Source organism: Sipha flava, unplaced genomic scaffold (genome assembly GCF_003268045.1).
Source record: "Sipha flava isolate LNK unplaced genomic scaffold, YSA_version1 19195_pilon_pilon, whole genome shotgun sequence".
In the NCBI taxonomy this organism is placed as follows: Eukaryota; Metazoa; Arthropoda; class Insecta; order Hemiptera; family Aphididae; genus Sipha; species Sipha flava.
Window position 1 is genome coordinate 1 of NW_020272651.1, and position 22674 is coordinate 22674.

The 22674-nt window shown below is 33.5% G+C and overlaps 1 protein-coding gene across 2 annotated transcripts; it reads left to right on the forward strand.

The window, feature by feature from the left end:
* Positions 1 to 10161: 10161 nt before the first annotated feature.
* Positions 10162 to 16164, forward strand: LOC112681486. Of its 2 annotated transcripts, none has more exons than XM_025551737.1 (3): positions 10162 to 10548; positions 11312 to 11567; positions 15343 to 16164. In XM_025551737.1, exons 1-3 carry the CDS (start codon positions 10493 to 10495, stop codon positions 15748 to 15750), a joined length of 720 nt encoding a protein of 239 aa, XP_025407522.1. In that variant the 5' UTR covers positions 10162 to 10492; the 3' UTR covers positions 15751 to 16164. The 2 variants fall into 2 exon arrangements, with proteins under 2 accessions (XP_025407522.1, XP_025407523.1); XM_025551738.1 differs by lacking the exon at positions 10162 to 10548 and adding an exon at positions 11023 to 11102.
* The last annotated feature ends 6510 nt before the right edge of the window (positions 16165 to 22674 follow it).

The window sequence follows — 22674 nt, forward strand, 5'->3', positions numbered from 1 at the left end:
AAAAAAATATCTACTTCTAAAGGTGGGCCCAGGGCCCCCACATTCCTAAATCCGGCCCTGCGCGTAGCTAGGTATTTCAAAAGGAGGGTGTTATACAAAATTATACACAACAAAATAATTACTTTACGTATACTTTATTTTACAAGCATACAAATAAATTATCATAGTACATTATACATGAATATATATTCGTGTGTAATGTACTACTATATGAGAAAGTATTTAAATATTTTATTAACATTTCAAATGTACATTTTTGTCATATGTACCTATTTTACATCTTGTATGATACGACACAAAACTACGACTTTGGTTTATTATACAGAACGGTGTAATGAGAAGTCGGATCCCGGCTTTACATTATTGTTATATATATATTTATTTCGTTATGATAAAAATGTTTTCATCACGGTTTATGATGAATTTTTACCATTATAAGACTAAATTATAACACGGTTAAAGGGGCGTGTTACTACACCTGTAACATCCCCTCTGGCTACGCGCCTAAATAAATCAGGTTTTGAAAACCTGTGCAAACGACAGTATACACAAGCACGGTGATAGACCGATTAAAAACAAAAATAATATAATTATTTTCATAAATGCAACAGAATCCTATCGGAAGCCTATCGAAAGTTGCGTATCGGTGTCGCCGACCGTTCATATCGCGATAACCACGATGGCGACATTACGGTCTTGATACAATCGGAAAATCGTTAACGCATTTTAATTAATTTGGTTGTGGTGACAACATACTACCGGTTTAGAAGACGCAGACTCGAGCGGTTTTCAATTTCCTGTGGATGGATATGCAATTTCGCGGGTCACGTGATACGAATAATGATTGGGGTATAAATAGTTTATTTATTTTTTTTTTTTAAGATTAATAATACACAAGATAAATACTACATTAAAACAGCAAAACAAAGTAAATAAAAAATAGTAAGATAGTATAATTTAGGAGTTACATCTACATGAATTATTCCGTCCTGGTCGATATACGGATACAATCTGACGAGTGACATTGGAGGAGCTTTGGAAGATGCTGATGTGAGTGATTTATGAAGCACCGAGAAATGGCGGTACTGAGTCAACCGTACGACCAGAAACAATGATCGGTCGACCTTGGTCTGTCGAAGATAGCCGTCTCTTATCGGTCGTTTTCGTGTGTGATCAATGAATCGGTACATATATGAAATGACACGCTGAAGTCTTGTTAGTGAAGAAAAATGGTGGAACCACTCGTGGTCATCTGAGTTGGTGGTGATTGTCACTGCACTTAAGGCGTGTCTGACTTGTTTAGGTACCTCATGAGGTTCCAAAGTTTTGAACGTGGCGGATAACCACTCATCGGTGTGCTCGTTAGGTTACGTTAGTATATCAACCGTGACGGACTTTCCCAATACAAACTATTGACCAACACGAACAACGAGAACATTCTGTGGGATGCGCAATCAGCAGGATTTTGATAACTAGACACGTGATGCCACTCACACTTTGGAATCAGTTCCTTGATCTTGTTGAATCTATTAGTGACGTATATATATTATTTTATTTGCACGTTCATCAACCATGTAAAACGATGGTTGAGTCTGTCTACGCGTAAATCATCGATAAGTTCACTACAGATGCTAAGATCCCTTGTATAGGATGGAGAATTTGTGCTAACAGCAATGCGTCACACTTCTATCTTTGGGACAGATAAAAGGTCATCGGTCTGACCTACTACTTTAGATTTAGAGGTAATTAAATATATGGTGGGTGGCGCGTTGACATATAAAAGTCGAAGGTATACGACCTCTGCGTAGCCGTTCAATGATGTGTCGGAGAACCCAATCAGTTGCGCGTGGTTACTTGATTGAACAGGGATATAACGTAAGAGCCGCATATACGAGACAACGGGTAACTCAGATGCGAATAGCACACATGCTGATTAAAATTCTAATGATAGGGGAGTGTACCATTCGTAGCCTCCCTTCCACAACCGCTGCATAAAAAAATTTTCCCATAACGTTATTGGTGCAAGAGCGCCAAGAGGATCGTATATCTTGATGATGAATGATAGCACTGCTCTTTTGGTATGCTCGGAATGGACATGATCACTATGATAGGTGAACGTATCTGTGCTGGGGTCTCAATGCATCCCATTGAATCTTCATACATGCGTCATCTTTGGGATCGAAAGACAATTAAACGACTCTATCTTCGACTGGAATGGTTTGAAGAATTTCCGGACTTCAATAAAAATGAAATGTCAACATTTAATTAGATCATAGGAATTGTTTGAAAAACATTAACAATTATCGAATTGAGATTTGAGAATATAAATTATATTATTAATAATCTACGGGGAAATCAGTTATCATTAAGTAAATAAAATAAATGGAACTTTCTAATTGGCTGTCCTTGGGAAGTAGTTGTTGATCTTACACTTATGGTAAAATTCTACCTATTTCCCTTAATCCGACTGGGACGATCACGCCTCCCAGTCCTCGGGGTGAATGTTCCGTCTATATATTTAAGTCAATGCACAAGCCGCGTCCGCACTTCACCGAATAGTGTCGACCAACAAGTCCGATCAACAGTGTCGGTGGGCACGTTCAACTTTCAACTTATTCTAACAATCAATAATATGTGTGGACTAGTCGACTGACACGAGATTGAGTGTGGCTTATCGAATGCTTTTTTTCCATTAATATAGAATTTATATAAATTTAATTGTAATTTTATTTAATTGATACATAAAAATAATAAAATTAGTCATACCGAAGATACTGCAAAAGCTAATGCTGCAATAATCATTGGAGTCGTTTAAAGCCAATAGGATCTTCATCGTTGCTCAAGAAGATTTTAGTCTAGTTTAGACTAGTAAGACTTTTTCTTTTGCATCTTAGTTAAGTAATTGTTAACTTAAAATTATTATAATTATAAATAAATATAATATTTTTATTAAGGATTAACTTTATATGGCGTTTGTATTGATATTTCATTGTCTTTAGCAAAGATTTATATTACACACCAAAGCTTAGAAAAATACTCTGTTGTCCTAGAATTTTTAAAAGTTATTATCACACCTTCAATAATATTTTTAGATTCCCCTAAGGTTGCATTTTTTTCTTGAAATTTGTTAGAAACAATATTAATATTAACTAATACTTTATGTAAGATAAATAAAGAAACTATAAATCGTCTTCTTTTTAAATTTGTTAACATACCTAAAACAAAGATATTGGAATTTAAATACTTTGAATCAATTATTATTACTTATTATATTATACCAATTGCTTAATTTACTCCTCTATCATCTTTATTTTCAATTTCTTCTTCTAGAGCTTGAATAATTGCTTTAAAACTGTTTTTAACGGACTCTATATTTCGATAACGGCAATTCCATCTAGTGTCACTAAGTGTAATATTTGTCGTATGTTTTATTTCTAGTTTAGTTTGAATCTTAGTTAATTTTTGATTTTTTGACGGATGAGAAAAATGTACGCTATACGTATAAATCCCTGTAGATTCTAAAGAGTTTAACAGCTTTATTTCCTAATATTAATATAAGTAATAAATAAAATCATGAAGCTCTAAGATGTATATAAATATTCATTACCTTTACATATTTACACATATCAATTACAATGAGGTTCATTTTATGAGCCATACTGTGGGTATAAATAGCGCAAGGATATTGATTTTTTATTTAATTTTGTAATCCGTTAAATTTCCCAGACATAAAATTTGCACCGTCACATGTTTGAGCAACTATTTGTGGTCTAGAACTAAGTTTACACTTTTTCAGGTATCATAATATGTAATGATATAAACTTTCAGCATTTTGATTCTTAGAACAATCTATAAAACCAGGAAATCTCTCAACAAGATCTAGATTTTTAACATACCTTACACAAAATGCCATTTGTTCTTATTTGTATCACCTACAAATTAATTTAATAAAAATAAATTAAGAAGTTCATGTATAGAACATAATTTATATTTCACCTTACTTCATCACACATAATTCCAAAACCCTCAACGTTTTTCACGATTATTTCTTTCACAAAATCTGCATATATATTTATAAATTCGTCTTGAATTATATGACTTGAGTAATTGGTTTTAAAATTAATTTTTTTCTAAATTCCTCATTACTTTTTACTAACAATTTACATAATTCTTTAAAGTTTTTTTAAAAATATATTTATTTTTTTACAAATAATTATCGTAATTAGATATTTTACATTTAAGATAATTTAAGCCTATTAGTAATATTAGTTATTAGTTATTACTTTTTAGTTGTTAGTTTAATATCTCGATTTAAAGAATCTATTGTCTCGTAGTTTCTCCTTAAAATAATTCCTTGATAACAATATCAACTAACATTTTCATATATTTTTTATTACTTTCAACCATCAATTAATACTGAGTAGATATTTGAAAATAAACACCAGTTTTTTTTGTTTTCTGATATGCTGACCATTTAACCATATATGTAAGATGTAAATTACTTTTAGCATGTGCATCCAATTTATTGGGTTTACTTTTATTCCCACCTTTAGATCCACTACAAACACTCAACTATAAATTATAATATACTTAGATTAACAATTATAATTAAAAAATTATAAATAAAGCATAAATACAAAGCACATGCTTTTTTTCCAATTTCTAAAATCAATTAAAAAGCTATCTTCAAAATTGCCACTATTTTCAGTATTAAAATTTATACAAGCAAAGCAAAAAATTGAATCTTTTGATATACTATATTCAAGCCTTTCATATATGTTTTGTAATGCTTATGATTGAAAGCGCGATTTTGTGTATCAAATTTAGTTAATGGATATTACTGCAATATATTTAATTTAAATATAATATAATAACTTAAACTATGTTTAGTGTTTACCTACATTTGTACTTACTGTTAAAATTGTTCACACAGGGCCTGTTATTAAAGTTCCCAAGTAGGAAATGACATTTTTATCTACAATATTTTCAACATTTTTTTGTGTAGTTATATCAATGTCTAAACCAATATTTAAATCTTCATTTTCAGATTCTAATGTTGTTGTTAACGAGGAATTAGTAACAACTAATTTTTGTTTTTTAATATTAAAGACATCAAACTTTCTTTTAGCCGTTATTGAATTAATTACAATTTATAATTTAAAATTAATTGATTAATTCAGATAGATACACAATTCACATAAATAATATAAAATTATATTATTTATTTTTTTATTACATTACTTACGGAAAACCATGCGTAGGTATTAAAAACAAGAAAATAGAAATAAAGACGATCACCGTATACGTTCCAAAAATGTAATCGACACCAACAGTGGCGTATCCAGATTTTTTTTTGGGGGGGTTATAAAAAATGGAACATTAAATTTTTTTTGAATTTTGTGTGTTTTTATTATAATCAATAAACAATATACATACACTAAATATTTTCGGGGGGGGGGGGGGGGTACCCCCCCCCCCCCCCCCCCCTGGATACGCCACTGGACACTAATGCTGTGGCGGTTTGCAGCTTGCGTATTAATAACTTTACAGTGTTATGGGCTTCCATATATCATATAGTATATTGTGCTTATATTCATGTATAGTTGATTACCCGTAAATTTAAAATACGGGAATGATAAAGTAACATTATATTCTTTTGTATCGCAAACAAGTTCTAGAATATTCGCGATTATCAATATATACCTGACGCGGACCCGTGCGGCAGCCGTTATTGAAACGTCTGTCGCCGACCGTGCCTTTATCTCTCTCATCAACCACCAGACTGCGGCACGCAGCGCCACCGCGACACCCTATCCCTCCCATCATCAATTGTCAGGGGACGCAAACGGTCGCGACGACGTCCGCACGGCAACACTATCGAACCGGTTCGTTCCGGCCTGTTCTTTCCAAATCGTAGATGGGATCACAACCCTCTCCGACATCATCTTTTTTTTTTTTCAGTGTACTAAATCAAATATTGTCACTTGTACGCAACGTGTTAAACAGTTTACATGGACTTACTCATTACTAACATTATTGTCGTATTAATAATAAACCATCTTTAATATATTACGTCGTATTCAGCACAGCTGATCCTTTTTTTTTTTTATTATTATTATAATTATATTTATTGTGCGTCGTGCCGTGACACTCCGATCCAAGACATACCTACAAAATATGATTTTTCCAACAACGATAAGCCGTGAATAGTCCCGACTATTCTCGTATCTTAACAAAATTATAAATATCAAATATTGAAACACATAATTTTTTATTTTGATGTTTACATTCTGGGGTTGCTTAAGCCCCCCCCAAGTCCTCCCCCCCAATATCCGCCTATGATAATATTTGAACAGTACACTAAATATAATTTAATTTCTTTGACTTTATTTAAATTCAATTAAAAATGTATTAAAGTAAATACTAGTACATCAAAATGTTTGTTATTTATTTCTTACTTTGACGTAAACTTGTAACACTACTATCAGAGCATCAAAGACTTCCAGTACAATGTAAGATATTGCTTGCTTTGATATCTTCAAAAGGTAGCCCAATGAAGTGTAAAAATCTCCAGTTAGCAAAAAACGCAATGTTACGGCTAGGCGCTGGCTCAGTGGAATAGCTTGTCTGAATGACGTATCTTTTTTAATAATTTTGGGTACAATCAAACTTAATATTTTTTCAAAATCGGAATTATTCATTCTAAAAAAGTTTCGGAATCCCAAGTCACCAGTGGCGGTTTTGGGGGTGAGGCAAGTGAGGCACCGCCTCACTTGTAATTTTTACGAAAATAAAAAATATTTGGTTATTTATATTGGTATTTTGTACTATTTTTAAATTTAAAATTTTAATCGTATAATTTAATTTTTAATTATAATTAATTAATTTATATTTATTTATTTTAGATATATATATATATATATATATAACAACAATATTGAATATTATTTTTTTGTACAGAAATTGTGCGAACGCGAGAATGGCTGCGCGTCGCTGCAACGTAACTTACGAGCTATTATAATATTAATAGTTTCCATTTAATATTGCGTCCGGCCCGGCACGGCGCCACCGCCACCGCCACCGCCACCGCTAAAGCGCTAAGATCGTCAGCGGCGAGAGGCGGTAGCTGCCGTCGCCTAAGTTAGTGCATGCGAGGTGCGTCTACGCACACACATATAAGTTCGTAAAATAGTGTAAATTGCGCATGCGCAGACCGCAGCCAGAGGCGACTAAAATCAAACGCACAACGATATTATAAACATTGGCCGCCGGTACATTAATTGTATGCAGCCGCGCTACTTGCTAGGTGGGGAGTTGTGCTTGCCAGACGGCCGTCGTGGTGTCGCACGTCTGTTATCTTTTAGTAATGAAATATTTGTATTACGTCTGTTCATGACGTAGTCGTAGGACGTATATTATATTAGTCTAATATTGTACGCTGTCCAGTGTAGTAATTGTTCTTCATTTTAAACATTACAGTATTACTCGTTTAGTTTAGTCTAGTTTAAAGTGTCGTATTTCACATTTTCACTTTGTGGCGTGTTAGTGTGTAGACGTGTAGTAGAATAGTAGATACTGTAAACTGTTCATTGTTCATTAGATAGTTAGTTAGGACGTATTATCAATACTAAAAATGAATCCTGTATATGACCCTGTTGTTCAACTATTAGAAACGCCATTTCGACGTTGGACAACTAATGACAAAAATGAATTGCTAGAACTTGGTAAGCCAATTCCCCAGTTGTGTTGTCAGTCAAAGGATAAGAAAGGTGGTAAAATGTTTAGTAGAGCGTTTAATCATAAATGGTACGATATGCATACTTGGCTTTGTGGAAGCCACCATAAACAGGCGTTGTATTGTTGGCCGTGTTTGCTTTTCAGTATGACAAAATCTGTTTGGACTACAACGGGTTATGACGATTTAAAAAATTTATCACGTAGTGTTAAACTTCATGAATCTGCCAGAGAACATATTCATTGTATGTTAGAATTAAAACATTTAGAAAATAATAGAGTAACTATAGTAGACGCTTTGACCGAACATGGTTATTTGTTTAAAAAAAAAATATAATGAAAATGTTCGGCTTAACCGACTTTTTATGGAACGTCTAATTGATATTGTGTTATTTTTGGGTAGACAGGAAATGGCCTTTCGAGGGCATAACGAAAGTTCGAGTTCTTTAAATAAAGGAAATTTTAAAGAACTCTTTGATATGCATATTACTAGGTTTTCATTAGAGATTCAAAACCATTACAATGCTATAAAAAATATATTTTCAGGATTATCAAATACAATACAAAATGATTTGATAACATGTGTTTCTGATCACATACGTAATATGGTAAAAACTGAAATCAAAGAGTGTATGTTTTATTCTGTCCAAGTTGATGATACGACAGATATTTCGCAAAGAACACAATGTTCAATTATACTAAGATATATAACAAATAAATCTGAATTGGTAGAAAGGTTTCTTGGTTTCTATAATGTTAGTGAGGATCGCACTGCTGAGGGTCTCTTCAACACGTTAAATTCTGTATTATTAGAATTTGATATGGAAAAAAAGTTAATTGGTCAGTGTTATGATGGCGCGAGTGTCATGGCCGGTCATGTAAATGGTTTACAAGCTAAAGTTACAAAGGTTGCTCCTAATGCGTTATTTACACACTGCTTAGCGCATCGTTTAAACTTGGTGTTACAGCATGGCTGCAGTGCTAACACACAGTGTCGTATTTTTTTTGCAAACATGACTGGAATTTCCGCTTTTTTTCATAATTCTACCTCGCGTACGAATGTTGTAGATGCTATTGTTTGTAAACGCATACCGCAATTTGTTCAGACGAGATGGGCTTCTCGCTCAAAAATTTTGAACTTAGTTGTAGACAAGTGGAACGAATTTAAAACGGTTTTTGAACATATATAAATGATTCAAATTCGTCATTTGTGGTTCAACTGGGCATTTAAACAATTTGAAAAAATTTTCGCTTTTTTAGCTCAAATATTTAACAGTATATTTTTACTCACTGACAAATTGTTTAATACACTTCAAAATAAATCATTTGATATGGAATATTGTATACGACAAATAAATATAGTATATGATCTCGTTAGTAAAAAAAGAAATGAATCTGAGTTTTTAAAACTATTTAACAATGCGTTAGAGTTAACAAAACACCCTAAGGAAACAAGAAATATGTCTAATCCTCAATTAAATTATAAAATATTATATTATGAAATACTTGACAATATTTTACTCCAGATAACGACGAGATTTCAAAATACTGATAAATTGATATTTTTACAACTGGCTGATGTTTCAAAATTTAAATACTATTCTACAAATTTCCCTGTAAATGCATTTCAAAATCTGGGAGAATCTTATTCCGACATATTTATTGATAATAACAAATTAAAAGTAGAGTTAGAAGTATTATACCACGATGAAAAATATCAAGATTTACATCATGTTTATGATTTAGTAAAAATATTTGAGAGTAGTGGATTAAAAGTAATTTTACCTGAAGTTTATAAACTATTTTCTTTAATATTAACTATACCATCAACCAGCGTATCAGTGGAAAGAAGTTTCTCCTGTCTAAAACGTATAAAAACATATTTGCGCAACAGTATTTCCCAAAATCGTTTAAGCTCTCTTGCTATAATTTCAATAGAAAAAGAGTTAATTGACCAACTAAAACATACTGGAGCGTTTTATGATGAAGTCATAAATATTTATACCAGTAAAAAAAATAGAAGTATTGATTTACAATATAAATCATAAAATCATATTAGGACTTTGTAGGTATATAATATGTCAAATTGTCAATTCACATATTTTGTAAATAATGTATTATTTATTAAAATGTATATTGTATATGATTTATTTTAAAAGGTTTATGTCAGATGACAGGTTATTATTATTTTTTGTTTTGCGTGTCATATTAGGAACACCTATATTTTGTTTATTAATTATTATGTATTTATGTTTTAAGTTTAAATGAAATTACTGCTAAAAGGCTAGTCATGTAATATATTATATTGTTTTTTGTTATTTATATTTTATGTGTGTAAAATACTGTAAATTATATGTATATAGGTAGTTAGGGAGGGGTGTATGGAAAAAACCTCTACGTGGTACACCCTAGGCAACAGAAATGATCTAATCATAACTGGCAAATTTTTCCACTCCATTTTGATAAGCCATACCTACCATTTAAACTTTAAAAAATACATTAACATATTTTGTCTCTGTGTTAGGGTAATATTGTTTTTACTATTTAATATTTTTCCGCCTCATGTAAAATTACATGCCAAAACCGCCACTGCAAGTCACATCTGTAATACAGGTTCAATTGATCAACCTCATCAAGTAATAAAGCTTTCATTAATACTATATTATACTATACTTCTTTCTGCTTTGGACAAGACTGGACCTCACCCAAAAACCTCCTTAGGCGGTGGCGACGAACTTGTTGGCTTTTAAAAACTCCTATGATAATTGCAGCAGCAGCTACTGCAATTTCTTCTGAATCATTCATTTTAAATAGGTTAATTTTTTAATTAATTAATTAATTATAATATTAAAGTAATCAAGTAAATATTAGGAAAAAAATCGTTCGATAAAAGCACTCGATATCGTGTCGGTACCCTTGTGTCGGTCGACTAGTGAACATAGTAAGGACAAGTTAAAAATTGAACGTATCGATGAACACTGTCGATTGGTCTTGTCGATCGGCACTATTCGACACAGTGTGGACACGGTTTAAGAATCAAAAGGTAGACAACTTTTTAATGACTAATAGTAAGCCAATTTAAATTCTGTAAAAATAGAACTTGTTGGGTTAGATTATGTTGGAAACCAATTTATATTTAAAAAAATCGGATACTCGTAATTCAAATTGTTATAATTGAAAAATGTTTAACACTAAAACGTCATTTACTTATACAAAATATAAAAAACAAAAATGTTATTTCTAACATAACCTAATAAATTAGTAAAAGAGATTTTAATTTTGTTACAGAATTGAATCGTAAGCGATTGAAAAGTTATCTATCTTTTGGATCTTAAACGTCGAAAAACAAACCCATTTTTAAAAAAATCGTTACGTAATATTACTATTATTATTATATTAGAATACTGTAGTAGTAACAATGTGTGTAAATACCGATAACGCGCATATAATAATTATTAAATTATCTAGAAGAAAAAAATCCTACTTTTGATTGCGTTAATGTTGAAAAAAACGTGAATCACCAAACACTGAATTAATAACAATTTTTTTTTTTATGTCCCGCTGTTCTAACCGATAGAGTTGCTGCTGCCATGGTTGACGTAGTTTACCGTGGTAATATTGAGCTGATTTTATCAATAATTAACCACCTGAAGAAATACATTATTTCATTTATAATTGTCCTGTTGATCCTGTTGTCGATATTTCATTTTTCCAAATATTCAGTTCACTTTGTGCCGCTGTTCACCATCACTTTTGTTCTGCTGCCAGTCGTCTACTACACCACAGTTTTGGTTCTCAAGTTTGTTACCACTATCATTTCTTCAAATCAAACCGTAAGTATATCGCATCCGCACACGACTTATACCCATTAAAGGTTGCCCCACACTGAATCGGAACGGAACAGAATTCCGGGGCATATAAACTTGGCCATTTTGATCTCATCGCTCAAATTCGTCGGTCGAACTAAAGCTTATTGTTATATTATTTATTTTTAATATTTTTGAGTGTTTGTAAAATATAATAAATAATATAATAAAATGAATGATATAAGTAGTGAAGAGGAAGAGATGATATTCACATTAGCACTTTTGTTAGAAGCTGAAGAAAAAGAAAATATATACGATAAAAAGACAGTGGGTTAGAGTTCCATACACTATTCCCGCATTTAAAATAGGACAATACTTTTTTTTTCAATATTTCCGAATGAGTTACGAAAAAATTTGCCGATTGTTAGAACATATAAATTCTAAGTACAAAACGATGATGACCAAAAGTTAGCACGTATATTTCGCGCTGACGCAGTGTCGGTGCGCATGCGTTAGTGATCGGAATGCTTCGGAATCTGTCAAAATATTGTATATAAACAATTCGGTCACATTCAGATACGATCAGACACGATATTTCCGATCCGATTCGATCCAGTGTACGGAACCTCATTTAAAATTATTTTAATTAATTTTTTCCGTTCTGATCCGATCGGATGGTTCTATTTCGTTCCGATTCAGTATGCGGCAACCTTTAGTGTTGTAATACATGTATGCACACGCAGTATATAATAAAATGAAATTATCAAACAGGTCGGACGACCTGCAAACCAAGCTTAAAAAAGGAAATAATGCACGGCGCCGGCAATGAAACAACGGTCGACCGTACAATGCTTATTATACTCTGCACAACTAAATGGGATTAATCGACATTGTTCGTGTTAATATTGTTATTTGTGGTTTGTTCGTGTTATCATTTTCGTGCGATGCGTAGCGGTGCGTTGCGTATCCGTAGCCATCGTCGGCGGCGGTGATAAGCCTCCGTGTGCGACCGGCCGGGTACGTAATCGCGTTGTTATCATCGCACGAAGATGATTGTTATTGCACGTTTTCAAATAAAATTGTCGGTTATGTTTTTTGTAAAAGTTAAAGTCATGCTCTCAGTGCCACAAAGTTCATTAATTTCGAGTGTTTTTCAGTTTTGTGTAGTGGAACTGAGGCCTTTTATCTTCATTGTGGTGTCCGGCGGCCAAAGTCTTCGTGGTAAATGTCGTCGGCACCGACTCGCTCTCGTTTCCGTGTCTTCGTGGTGTGCACACTGAAATTCATTTTTTGTTCGTTTACGTTAAATTCACGTTTTGTTACATTTTTACGTTTGTTGCTGTCTTCGTTGGTGATTGTGATTCGGTGATCGCACGTACCAGACTGTGACATTTTTATTTTGTATAATTTTAAACACTGTGGTGTGCCGTCTAAAGCAATTGTCATAGTTCTGGTGCGGTCGCGTCGGGATAAAATCCACCACCAATTACAGTCATCTCATACGAGTATTGGTCGACCATATTTATTTCATTAGTGTTAAAGGCCGACGGGCCTAGCCGTCGTAGGCAGGTTATTATTATTTATATCGAGCGTTTCTATTGCCTCCACAGGCACATATTATATTTATTGTATTTATTTATATATTTCTATTTATTAATTTATTGTTGTGCCGCTGTAGGGCCAGCACTTGATTATATTTATTATTTTCCGTGCGCCATGTGGGCCACGTACATTATTTGAATTGTTTGTATTGCGTGCCGTGTGTGCCGTAGATAATTTATTTTTATTGATACTTTATTATTTATTATATTTATTTGATTATATGTATTTAGTGTATTGTGCCAACCAGTCAACATAGTACAATTTATTATTACAGTAATTATTAATAAATTAGAAACATTCAATTTATAATATTTAACCATTCTTTCTTTTTCATTGAATTTATATAATATTGTGTTCACATAGCAATTATTCCAATAGTACATTTTCTTTTTATACAGCTGTTAAGGCACCCTTATTCTTTATAGTATAAGAGCTGAAAGCAGCGACAGACATTCTTGGAGCTCGGAGGGGTAATATAAATGCAAATATTTTTATGACTTTTACACCTTTGCTCTCAGGTATTAAATAAGATGTTAACGAACATTTTGCATTCACCCTAATCCTCAGTTCTAAGAGTGCAAAATTAGTTGATTTTTGGATACAGCTTTTTATTGACGGTGAGTAGGGAACAAAAAAAAAAAATTTAAAAAATTTAAATTGCCCTAAAATGCACCATCACAAAATCCTTTGGAAATCCGATGACTTTAAAATCGGGTATAGAGTTTTTTGGGACTCTATATATATATTTATTTTATTTTTTATAAAATTTAATATTTTTTGAATTGTAAATAAGACAATAAATAATCATTATTCGGTGACAATATTATTTTGAAATTATTTATAGATAAAATTATATTTGTGTATTGCGTACCGTCAGTTCAACAGTTTTGAGGTTAGAAAGTGTGATAGGCTTTATAAATCAGTGGTTCTTAACCTGGGGGTACGTCCCCTTAGGGAGGCGTGAAAATGTTAAGAAAAAAGACGAAAAATGAAAACGTTGCCGTTTTCTACGTCGTGCCTTGCCGCTGTGTTGGTCGCCGCTTCGGTCGATTTTTTTTTGCAAATAAATAAATTTAATATTAAAAAAACTTCATTGTAGGTGTATTCTTATTAATCCAATAACCAACGTTAATGCAGGAAGTTGTACCTTTAAGTTTTTACGGTTCCGGTTCTCAATTATTTTATTAAAAGGGTCGGGTTCAGGTTCCGGTTAGTGTTTCTGAGCTTTATCCATGCGTAATCGTCTTCTGACCCATAGTCGTCAACAGATAAAGAAAATACCGTGATGACGGTAGATCTTTTGGTTGTGTCGCAGTACCAATTGTCTGGTATTTTACTGTATTTGTAGAACTTGCTTGCTATTATGATGTTTGCACTGTGTTCAGCAGTGGTATGCCTGGCCAGGTTCTGCGCACTGCTGCCTCTTCCTAGATTGATCTGCAGTATGCGTGTTATTGTGGAAGTGTCAGTATTGTGCTACTCGCAGTCGCGCGACGTTGATCTGCCTTCAAAGTTGGATTCCGGAGCACTTTGTCTCGCTGGTCTTGTGCCTCATTGGGTGGGCGATCCGTGAGGAGCTCACGCTACGGGCCCTATTATGGGAACTTAACATAACCTAACACGTATTGAACGATTGAAGCGAATTGAAAACTGGTATGTATGGTGGGTTGATAATTTGACTATTATCGGTCGATAATAATGCTTATAAAACAGTTAATATCTAAATACAATATTGTGACTGTCGTTCCATCGATGATGGATTAGGTATCCATTTCATGAAATATTATCCATATTGTGTAATTACGTGAAGTGGAGAAAACGCGGCTCCATTTCGCGAAACATACAATAACGTGATATGGATGCTAAATATATATATATATATTAAAAGTTCTGAACCAAAAATTTGTAAGACTTTTGAAAATACCTTTTGTCAGTACAATAACAAAAATTGTCTTATATGCTTAGAAATGTGAGCGTAATGAATGGGCTTATTAATTGTGATATTGTCTTTAAAAAATTGAGTATTTTTGGGGGTCGTATAACGGTTATTTTAGGTAAAAAAAAATTATAATACGTATCTATGTTTTAGTTTTTCTGTCGCGTACATGAATATTCGAAAGTATTAGAGTTTAATAATATTACGTTAGTTAAAACCGTGTTTTTCTTTAAATTATATTATTTTTATTTTTTGCTCTCGTAGAGAGAAATCGCGGTGATGAACGCTAACAGTGATCAGGGACACGGGCTGAAGACCCCGGACCGTCCGTACCCGAATAGCCCAACTCCGCCACCAACATACGAGGAAGCTACGCGGAACGACCATTATTACCAGCCTCAACCATGGTTACCGTCGACCAGCAGCGGATATACCAGCAGTACCAGTGCGGTGTTCAATTTACAGTACCAGTACACCAACAGGGATGTGATGAAGAATTACGCAAGAATATCGGACATGGCTGCAGCTACGATGACTACTAACCAAAATAATCTATCCAGTGTTGCGGACGGTGGCGTCTGCGACTTACGTCCGTCCGTGCTGAAACCGATTCAAAACATCCCCAGTGTTACTATCACGTCAGACGACGATCAACGTCCGATGGAGATATGATTGACGATTGACCGTGATTTTATTAGTGTGTGGCAGTAATTCATACGGCGAATCACCAATAAGGGAATTTCTGTATTGCAAACACGCCATTATAACTGATATCATTACATAAAAATAAAAAGTTATCAATAATATTGTTAATAATGTTTACACCAGGGACCAGAACCGTAATCGAAAAAAACCTGTACTTGAGCCGGTTATCTTTTAAAATTTAGGAACCGTAACTGAAACCGAAACCTTTATTTCCAAAAATGAAAAACCGTAACCATAACCTTAATTATAAATTAGTAAAAGATAAGATTAGAAAACTATGGTAATGACTTTTTGGTCCATTTGTCGGTTTAGAAAAATAAAAGTCAAATCTTTTTATGTTTTTATAATTTTGTGTTGTAAACTGTAATAGTGTAATGCATATAATAAGTAAATTTGTAATATTATTATTATTATTATTTTTGTATGTTTATTAATATATTACAATTTACAATCAGTATATCATACATCTTGTCTATTGAGTGTTAAATATAATTAATGTTTATATAAATTTGTAGCTACAAAAGTAGCCAATACTAACTTTGATTTCTAATTAAAATTAAATTTTAAATTAAAGATTATTATTTCATCAAATCATAATATTTCACAATATTACAAAATATTTTATAAATTCTTACTATTTTTTTTTTTATACAGCGTGACATGGGGTGGTTCAAACCTTTCAGTAATTTCACCCCGATGCCCCATCATTTATTGTTAAAATGCAATATTTCATTTTTCGAAATATGGAATTATCTAAGTAAAAAAAAAAAAAAAACATTAAAATAAAGTATAGTCGATTCAAAGCAAAAAGACATAACGCATAAATTATTCTTTCAATTAATCAATATATATACTATGTGTGCAGACTCATAAAATAGTATAAAAATAGGGATAGATCTTGATGTTATTTGAAAAAAAAAATTTGTGCGATAAGTGAATACTTCATAATAGGTGTGTATATATAAAGTTTGGTGATAGTTACGTTTTATATTCTAAACATTCTTAGTGAAAAACACATCCAAGAAAGACCATGTGGAGATCACTAACGCATTTTTCACATTCAGAGTACATAAAATATACTCATCGTCAATAATTAAAAGTTATACAAAGAGAATATATAAAAATATAAAATATAAATAATTTATGAAAGACAGAGTATGGAAGTATCTTGTAATCAGAGCATATATGTGCTTTTAAGCCTAAAGAATACACGAAGATAATGTATAAAAATAAGAAATGTAAACAATTTATGAAACATAGAACGTGGAAGTTTCTCGTAAGAGCGTTAAAAATTGTAATCCGTACTATTTTTATTTTTATTTTTCTTTATTTTATAGTTGTTTTTGTTTTGAATAGTATCATTAGCATCAATGAAATTTAATTCAATTCTATTCCAATGAAAGAAGTATAATGAAAACATACAACAGCTATCTCCCTATATTATTTTGAAAATAAATGAAATTGAATGTATTTAACATATATATACACATTTATACACTTATATACATTTAGCTTAATCTAATTACACATATTGTTTACACGCTAATTTGAACATAGTTTAAAAAATGTTGTTTTACATTTATCTTTTTATACACTAAAATGTTATGATAACCTATTTTCTATTGCGACATGACTATACGTTTATTTTAGTTTGTTTAATATTTCATTTGACATGAATCTAAATAGTCTAATACTAATATGTGTGAGCAATAGAATTATAAAAAGTATTGTATATAATTTTTATATCTGATTGTGTTTATAAAACCTTCTTAAAGAAAACATACAATAGCTCCGTCCTAATATTTTTTGGTAAAACAAATAATAATTAATGTAAAATGTAATATAGTATGAAGAAGATAATTTACAAAAAATGTAATAAACATATAATTTTTTTTTTTTTGAAGGCTTTTACGAGCCATTTAAATTCTTGGCCGCCAAAACTATTTCCTTCCATCTCTCTCTATCATATGCTTGTTCCCAGTCCACTCCAATGTCTTCTAATAATTCTTTGACGCTGTTCTTCCATCTTTTTCGAGGTTTTCCCCTTGCTATAAATGTCAATGCTTCTTTCAATATACTTCTATCGGCCCGCCATACATGGCCTACCGAATTTAGTATTAGAAATGATAATGGTACATTCTGAAACTGTTGAATTACACTTATTAAAGACATACATTCTAAATCTGAGTCATAACCATAATTTTGTATAAATTGATGTGTAAAAACATTTGATTGACAGCTAGCTGGAAGATTTGATATGAATTCTTTTATTGTTGAATAGAATTAATTGAGTAGAATAGTAATTAATTTTTTTCTGTTTTTCTATAATATTTGATTCTATACAAATTTGAATTTGTTTTAAACGACAAAGATCAATAATACTTAATGCTAAAGTATTATTATTCAGTCTTAATGTGATTGAAGAGTTTTTACATTTATTGAATAACATAAATCGTCATTTAATTGAACTGAAGATTTGTGCCGTGCTTGTACATTTTTTAAAATCAAATTAAAATTAGACTCACGCATTAAATCATTCCAATTTGTTAAATCCAGAGTTGAAAAATTTCTGTTTGATTCTAATAATACAACAACTGAAACATACTTTTTATTATAAATTTCAAATTTTGATTTAGCAACTATTGGAACTGGAACTAGTGAAGACATGTTTGATTAAACGCACTAAAAAAAAAAAAAAATAAAAAATTCCAAATATTGCAAAAACGTAACAGAAATCTTCTGATTCTGGTAGATGTACGTCGTTTTATTGTATAACTTTTTTCTAAAATACGTTTAATTAATTTTAAAATTTTAATACAGTTAACACAGTCTAACTCCTTTGATATTGAACACATAACTAATGCGAATGAAACAATTTTTTTTATTTATATACCGACAAAAATAAAAGTGAACATTGTGTTCTAATGGTTTAAGACGTTTTTTTAAACACTTACCTAAATTAAGAATTCCATCCCTACCTATTAAATTATTTTGTAAACCTAACATATTTATCTTTGAAAGTGACGTCTTATACCTTTAGAACACAGTGTTCACAAATAAATTGAAATGAATTAAAGCATTTAAGTAGTAATAATTATTATTTTATTATTATTTTACATATAATTTCAAAACATACAATTTTTTTTTATTTATCAACTTCATCATAACAATTATGCATGTTACAAAAGTTAGAATTTAAACCCTTATACTTAAATGAACTAGTAAAATCGTTTAAAAAATTTATACCTTTACTTAATAATAAGAATATTTTTAAATACATTTGTTTGAAAATTTTGCATGCTCGCGATACGGTCATTCTCCATTTTTATTTAATATTAAGCTGCAATAGAAACATTGAACTGAATCTCTGGTTTTACTGAAAAATCCTGCCTCAGATAATTTTAATTTATCAAGTAAGGCCGATGGAAAGTTCTTGAGTGATTGAAACCGTTTTGTAAATGTTGCATACTCTGGATGTTGAGAACTTGGACAGTTTTTAACTGCATATAATAAATTATTAAAATAACTTGTGTAGTTAACTTGATACATTACAATAAAACGATCGATTTACTCTGAGAAACTATAAACATATGAGAATATAGACAAGTCATCGAAACAGTAGTATATAGCGAACTGACTCTAGTATAAAAAAATATTTGTTATAAATGAATAATATATGAAAAAAAAATGAAAATAAAACAGTGCTACACTATGACATATAAAAAATTTCCTACAATAGACTTGTAGTATAATCATAAAATATCATTTGTGATCATGTTCCACAAAAACGATCGGTTATGGGTACGATGAGTCTAGTGTGCAGATGGCTAAGTTCCAGTGACTCTTTAGAGTTCGACGACGCGAGTATATCAGCCTACTATTAGCTGTCCGACGTGTGCCGTTATAACGACCCTTATATGCCTCTATAGTCGAATCTGAATCCGATTATTCGGTGGTTGTGACGTTCGGGGATTATTTTACAGTCTATTCAAATGTTAAATCGAAATGTGTAATAATAAATGTGAAAATTATTTTAGTCAAATAAAAAAATTTGTAAAAAATATTTAGTGTACATTTTTACACGGTAACTAAAAATATTTACCGTGGGACTGTCGGTCAAATATTTTGAATCTCCCTGTAAAAAAAGGAGACAGAATATACAAATACATAATACTAGCGAGACTCAATCACGCTCAAACATTATTATTCGACATCAATTGATATCCTGTGCCAAATTGTTAGTATAGTTTATACTGATTAACATTTTTACATTCCGCTAACAAAAATAAAATAGGGAGAAAGGTTAGGGTATTTCGCAAGGGTGAGATTAATCGAAAACTCACAGCCGAAAATCTGTAGATTTCGTTGAAAAATTAGCATACACATAAACGAGCATTGTGCCGCGATCGCCCATGGACAAAAGCTAACGAATAACTGAATAAACATTTCCAAAGAAGGAGCGCGTTCGGTACGAACAGAATTTACCTTCTCGGGACGACACGGCTCAAGCGCGGTCCGTGCGAATCGAATTTGCCTTCTCGTGGCGACCCGACCAGTTCTTTGTCGGTACACGTGAGTTTTAGCTTCTCGCGGCGACCCGACACAACCACGGTCGGTACGAGCCAAATTTTGTTTCTCGCGAAGACACGGCACAAGCGCTGTCGGTACGCATGAGTAATGCTTCTCGGGGTGACACGACCAAACGCATTCGGTACGAGCCGAAATTCCCTCCTTGCGGCGATCCGGCACAATCGCGGTCGGTACGTGTGAATTTCCCTTCTCGCGCCGACCCGACCCGAGCGCGGTGGTCCGGTTGACGTATTTTTTCGCTTCTCGCCGCGTGCCGTAGCGCACCGTATGTTAGTTTAGCGCACGTTAAGTATTCGGCGTGCCGTAGTGCAAGATTTAATAAGGCATGCCGTAGGGCAAGTTTTAGATTGAGCGAGCCGTAGTGTAAGATTTAGATTAGGCATGCCGTAGTGCAAGATTTAATCAGGCGTGCCGTAGGGCAAGTTTTAGATTGAGCGTGCCGTAGTGCAAGTTTCAGATTCGGCGTTCCGTAGCGCATGGTTAGTATTCAGCGTGCCGTAGCGCAAGTTTAATAATCGGCGTCCCGTAGCGCACGTAACTTGTGAAAGGTTATTTCGACGACGTGCCGTAGTGCAAATTTGGAATTAGGCGTTCCATAGCGCACTTTTCGGAATACCGTGTGGTAGTCGGTATCCGGCGTTCCGTAGCGCACTTTTCGGAATACCGTGTGGTAGTTGGGAAGTGGCGTTCCGTAGCGCACTTTTCCGTGCGGCAGTCGGTATCTGGCGTTCCGTAGCGCACTTTTCGTATATCCGCGCGGCAGTCGGCCGCCATGTAACGGTCAACTCAGAACTGGCACGGACCAGGGGAATCCGACTGTCTAATTAAAACAAAGCATCGCGATGGCCCGGGACGGGTGTTGACGCGATGTGATTTCTGCCCAGTGCTCTGAATGTCAACGTGAAGAAATTCAAGCAAGCGCGGGTAAACGGCAGGAGTAACTATGACTCTTTTAAGGCCGGGGATTATCCGTGAAGGCGAAACGCTGGGGTTGAACCATAGATGTCGGGCGGCGTCACTTTGCGAACCGACCGTATTTCAACCATAGATGTCTCTCCGTCCTCATATTGCAAAGCCGAAGGGTGTATACCATTGATGAGGCGGCGATTCACTTTGCGCGATCTCCGGGAGGGAACCATAGATGGCGCCGTCTCTCACTTTGCGACAATTGCCGGTGCGAGCCCAAAGACCGTTGGCCTCCTTGACCCACCCTACTTCCTTCCCAGTCACCTCCCTTCCTCTCCAACTTCTCCTGTCACCTTCATGGTAGGCTTGTACGTGATGACGGCTGCCCCAACCGGCTACCTTCGTCACCATCCTCTTCCTCCGGCTAATCGGGGTAAGCCAGACACGAACGTCCAAACACGGGTGCCATTGATTCGGTGTCCGTGGGTTCGTGTTCTACTGATACATAGCCAAATGCCTCGTCATCTAATTAGTGACGCGCATGAATGGATTAACGAGATTCTCACTGTCCCTATCTACTTAGTTCGGTCATAACCATTGCAGTGTTCATATGCGTGTCGGCGTGCGACTCATCAAAGAGATTTACAAATATGGAAATCAAATTAGTAAATCTTGCTAGTTTTTTCCAAATTTGGTCTCAACCGACGCGGGAGAGCTCCCGAAGCACTTTGTGAAAGTTTCAATTAGATTCGTTTAACTAATCAAAAGTTATTGCACTTTAAAAATTTTTACATATAATTTACATGTAATTGTATTGTGAAGCGAGTGTTCCAAAACTGGAGAAAATTAATTTCTCGGAGGCGCATTGACCTAGGACTTCAATTCAAAGTACACTGGATAGAGGACATCATAGCGCAGGAGGTGACATACGACACTTCACGAGGAGTATTTCCAACTTGGAGCAATCGAGGTTCAAAGTCGGTGAGACGTAAAAATCAAGCACTTTTTAACGATATTTTTAGAAAAATTTAACTTCGCAACGGGTAGAGCTAAAAAGTTGATTCGAACTCGCCCGAGCTTATAAAATTAAGTACATTACGCATTAGGCATCGTAACTGGTGTGAGCTTAATTATTTCGGAAAGTTTTCGTTAGACTAAAACTGCGGCACATCAAAGAAAGGACAAAGAGACACCGACAATAAAACGTAAATTTCGAACTTTTGAACGCATGGTGCTAGAACTTTGATTCGAGTTTGAACGGATTCGTCTCGTTGAGAGGAATTCGGGGGACTTGACACCGGAGCTCTAGCATTTTCGGTTAAGCATTTATTTCATTTTAAAGTTCGGCGGTATTTTCAAAGGGTTCTGCCGACTGAGCGACGGACATATGTATCG

What these genes read in the sequence shown, in the direction of transcription:
- LOC112681486 (XM_025551737.1), top strand. Translation starts at nt 10,493, where the DNA reads ATGATAATTGCAGCAGCAGCTACTGCAATTTCTTCTGAATCATTCATT. An exon ending in GAATCATTCATTTTAAATAG is followed by an intron (nt 10,549 to 11,311) that starts GTTAATTTTTTA and finishes TCTAACCGATAG; the next exon opens with AGTTGCTGCTGCCATGGTTG. An exon ending in TCATTTCTTCAAATCAAACC is followed by an intron (nt 11,568 to 15,342) that starts GTAAGTATATCG and finishes TTGCTCTCGTAG; the next exon opens with AGAGAAATCGCGGTGATGAA.